Source organism: Lactuca serriola, chromosome 1, assembly GCF_051521515.1.
Source record: "Lactuca serriola cultivar US96UC23 chromosome 1, Lser_US96UC23_V15, whole genome shotgun sequence".
Lineage (NCBI taxonomy): Eukaryota > Viridiplantae > Streptophyta > Magnoliopsida > Asterales > Asteraceae > Lactuca > Lactuca serriola.
Genome location: NC_136408.1, coordinates 212,674,683 through 212,678,966, shown reverse-complemented (window position 1 = coordinate 212,678,966; position 4,284 = coordinate 212,674,683). Strand labels below are relative to the sequence as shown.

At 36.6% G+C, this 4,284-nt stretch overlaps 1 protein-coding gene across 1 annotated transcript; it reads right to left on the bottom strand.

Moving 5' to 3' along the window:
* Positions 1-1,208: 1,208 nt before the first annotated feature.
* Positions 1,209-2,144, bottom strand: GUN4 (protein GENOMES UNCOUPLED 4). The gene has a single exon (XM_078997712.1). It carries the CDS (start codon positions 2,066-2,068, stop codon positions 1,298-1,300), a length of 771 nt encoding a protein of 256 aa, XP_078853838.1. The 5' UTR covers positions 2,069-2,144; the 3' UTR covers positions 1,209-1,297.
* Positions 2,145-4,284: the final 2,140 nt, after the last annotated feature.

Genomic DNA, 4,284 nt, shown 5'->3' with positions numbered 1-4,284 from the left:
AGTTGGGTATTGCGACCTGTGTCACGACATACCCTTCATTGTTTCGTGGTTATGCTAAAAAAAACCAACTCTTATTTAGGACTAAATCCCTTAACACAGGAGTTCCAAATCTCATATCTAAAACTTCTAAACGTCTTAATGGATAAAGTTTCCAACTTTATCCATCTCAATGGTTGAAAGAACCACAAAGTCAAACTCTAAGTCTAAAAAACCATCAAAGATCCAAAACTAAGTGTATGGCTTAACCAAGAATACATGCATTGTCATTTCTATCAAGAACAAGGTCCAAGAGCAACAAAATGACCCCACAAGGTCCTAGGGTTCCCTAAACTCCAATAATACATGAACAACGGACTAGAAATGACCATCAAACCAACCAACAACTAGATCTAAGAATGAAAGTGCATAAAAGTAATAATTTTATACTCACAAAAGGTACAAAAGATGATTGCTTTGCTGGAACACCAATAAATCTCACACCAACACCTTGCTTTAAGCTTTTTCCTCTTGGATCTTCAGAAAAGAGAGTGCAAAATGCACACAATGTCAAAATTGAGGCTAGGGTTATAAGGACAATGTTCTTTGGGGTGGAGGCTGATGAGTGAGCTGAAACCATACTGAAGTGTGCATTAAATATGCCCAAATCCCGAGGCTTCTAGTGTTTTGTATATCAAGCTCATTGCGCTGCTGCTAAGCTTTAACTATGTTGCCACTTCAGTAATGTGACCGCATCGCGATGTGTCCCTATCACTGTTTGTGGCCGGTCAAAATCATGTTCGTGGCCAATCAAAATCACAACTTAAATAATTTAAATGCCAAAAGATTAATACCTGTTACATTCCTATTTTTAGGAACCGGAACCAGAAACAGTGCCACGATTCCGGTTTTGGAAACGAAAATTCCAAAAAGGTTCTGATTCCAAAAACAAGTAATGTTTTCGATGCTTACCTCTACTTAAAACGGTAACATTACCTAAAATTGATGATTTTTCTTTTGATTTATCTATAAGACATAGCTACATATAGTAAACTGAAATACTTGTGTAACCATCTTTTATTATTATTATTTTTCATTTGCGTAAAAAAAAGTAAATTAAAAAATCACATAATTACATTCTAATTATAACTAAAATTTCATAAAGATTTATATAAGGCCATTAATATAAATTCAACAAATGTACAAGCTCTAAAAGCAAATAATACGAGAGAGAAAAGCAAAGGTAGATATTTTAATATAAATATTTGTCAGTGTCCCCTTGCATTTGGACAAATATTACAAACCATATTTTACTTTTTCATTAAAAACTATAATCAGGTTTGAACACTCCTTTGCCAAGTGGCTGTGGTTTTGACAACCCTCCCTTATCTCTTTCTTCTTCCTTCTTCTCCACTTCTTCTTCAATGGCGCTTTCTTCTTCTGCAAATGCAGGGTGGGTTAGAATGTAGCTGAACAACTGCGTCCCTCTTAGTGCATTCGTCAATGGCAGATGGCCTTCTGGCGTTTCCTCAGTCAATTCCCACATGAATTCATCTGGGAAAGCTCTGTAGTTGTATTGTAAGACTTCAGTGTCGAGTTTCTTCATCCACCCAAGTTTTATAAACAATGTTGTGAAATCTCTGTTTGATTTCTCCCACAATCGTTTCTGGACGCTGTACCCGAATTTATTGTTGCTGTGATTCCTCCATAGTTCGTCTATTGTTTTCAGATCTGATTCTGCGATGAATTGCACTTCGGAGAAGAAAACGTACCCGCGTTTCTGTGCTGCTTCGCCGGCGAGAGCGATGAGGAGACGCCGGGTTTCGTTATCGGCTTCTCGGAAATCGTTGGCGGCGAGGAGACTTTTGAGGAGGTCAAAGGAGGTTGATTGGGCGGCGGTGGTGGCGGAAGTGGAGGTTGTGGAGGACATAGAGAAGGTTTTTACGGCGGATGAGATAGAGAGTGTAGGATTATTAGTATTGTTTGATTTGATATTAAATGATAACAGCGGTGGACATTCTAGTGACTGCCGCCGGCCAATTGGCGGAGTGTGGTGGCGGTAGTTCAAAGATTGAAGAGAATTGGTGGCCATCGGAGAGAGAGAGAGAGAGAGAGAGAGAGAGAGAGAGAGTAAAAAGGGGGGTTTATGACATCAAAGGGAAGAAAGGAGGTCGTTACAAGTAGAATAGGAACTAGGAATGATGACAATCATTTTCAATTACACCCCTAAAATATGAAGATAATACTATTCAGTCCTTTTAAGAAGTTTATTTAACTATCTTCTTTTAAGAGGACATATTGTTATAATATGGGAATTATATATAATAGCAAAAAAAAAAATTACAATATATAATATGTTGTTATATGTTATTTGGACTCACTATTGTTATCTTAGTGGTGAAACCATGTAAAAGTCATTAAAAGTGTACAAAGATTATTAGCACAACCGTTTGTATTTGAAAATTACATATTGATAATATATGTATGATAATTATAAGGATTAATCATTTAACTAGATAAAAAAGGGTGAAACATATTTGCTTTTTATATTTTCACCATTTGTGACTGTATAAGAAGTTAGGGGGTGTAGATGTACTTTGAGTAAAGAATGGGATTGGCTAAGATAATGGAGATAAGAAATGAATGAAAGGGGAGTAGAAAGGTGTAATGCGATTGGTTGAATTTGGGTGAGGGTAGATTTGCTATATCGCTCTCCTCACGTCATTACCACACACCCGACACTGTTCAATCTTGACCCACTTCCATAGTTTCATTGTACTTTGAAACAAATTGTAATATTTTTGGACATCTGGTTGTCGAAAAACAAATAAAAACACTTTTATTATATTTTTTTTAAGAACTGCAAACTATTTGGGAAATAGAGGTTGTTTTTAGTGTAAAATGACCGCTAATAGCTTCAATAATAAATGAATAATATGATTTAGAACATGTTTAATCATATTTTGACACTATTCGTTATTGAAACTTTTTAGTTGTCAAAAAATAAGATTAAGCTACATAGATTGGTCTCGGCAAAGGCTCCGCGGAGGTGAGGTGGACTTGGCATGCCATGCTCGGTTGGTGAATTCGGCATTTTGATACCGATTAGAGAAAGAGGCGTTGGGGCTTTGTTTTTTTACCACTTTAAACACATAGATTAATTTTAAAAAAAACATTTTACAAAAAAAAAAATTACACTTTTCAAAATATAAATGTGTTTTTTCAAAATTTCAAATTTTAAATATTTTCTTAACTACTATACATGCTAACATCATCTTTTATTTTTCATCATATTCAAACCTTGTTTGTAATGTTTGATTCCTAGTATGTATTTAAACTTATAAATTATTCATTTTTATAGAGCAACTCGACGAGTTGGTGACCCCTAACTCGTCGTGTTTAGATGTGTTGGACCGTGTATTTTAAGTGACCAACTGGACGAGTTGGGAGGTCTCAACTCGACGAGTTGGCTTGAAGAAATGAAACCCTAATTTCGGGGTTTTACATCCTATTTAAACAACTTAAGCCCCATAAGTTGGCCTGATTGCCGGCCTCCACTGTCCTAAACCCTAACCTCAATACCCTAAGGCATCTTTGAGTGATTGTGAGCCATTTTTTAGTGTGTTGTGTGTGCTTGAAGCCATTAGAAGAAATGGGAGCTTGGAGATACAAGAAGGAGTTGTTAGATCCAGAATCCTTGCTTGATTTTCAACATCTTTCTGGTAAAAAGTCTCAACCTTGCTTTGTGGTTACTTAGATCTTCGTCTTAATGTTCTTTTGCTTGTTTTTGTCCAAAAGAAGTGGTCATTGGGAGTTGGACGTCCCATATGGACAAAACCTTTTAGATCCAAGGACTTAAGGAGCTTTCATGGCATAAAGGTGCTAACTTTATGGCCCTAAGAGCTCCATGCACCTTCTAAGCCTTTGTTTTGGCCTCTTAAGCTTCTTTTTGCATGCATGTGAGTAAAGTTGAAGACTTTATGTAACCTTTTAGCCTTTAAGGTCCAGATCTGTGTTCATCAACTCTATCTTGAAGATATGGTGGTTTTTGTATTAAGACATAAGACTTTTTGGCTTAGGGTTTGAGCTTAATGCCTTTAGGGTGGTTCTTCATGGGTAAAGTTGGAAACTTTACCCTCTCTAGATGCACTATCAGTCTAGATCTGGAAGATAGAGCTTTGGTTTGAAGATTCGTGGCTTAATGCATTTAGTGGGTTGGCAGACTGATGAACTCGACGAGTTCATCAGGGAACTTATCGAGTTGGTTTAGGATTGTCCCGATTCTGTTGAAAAAAGGAGGAACTCGAC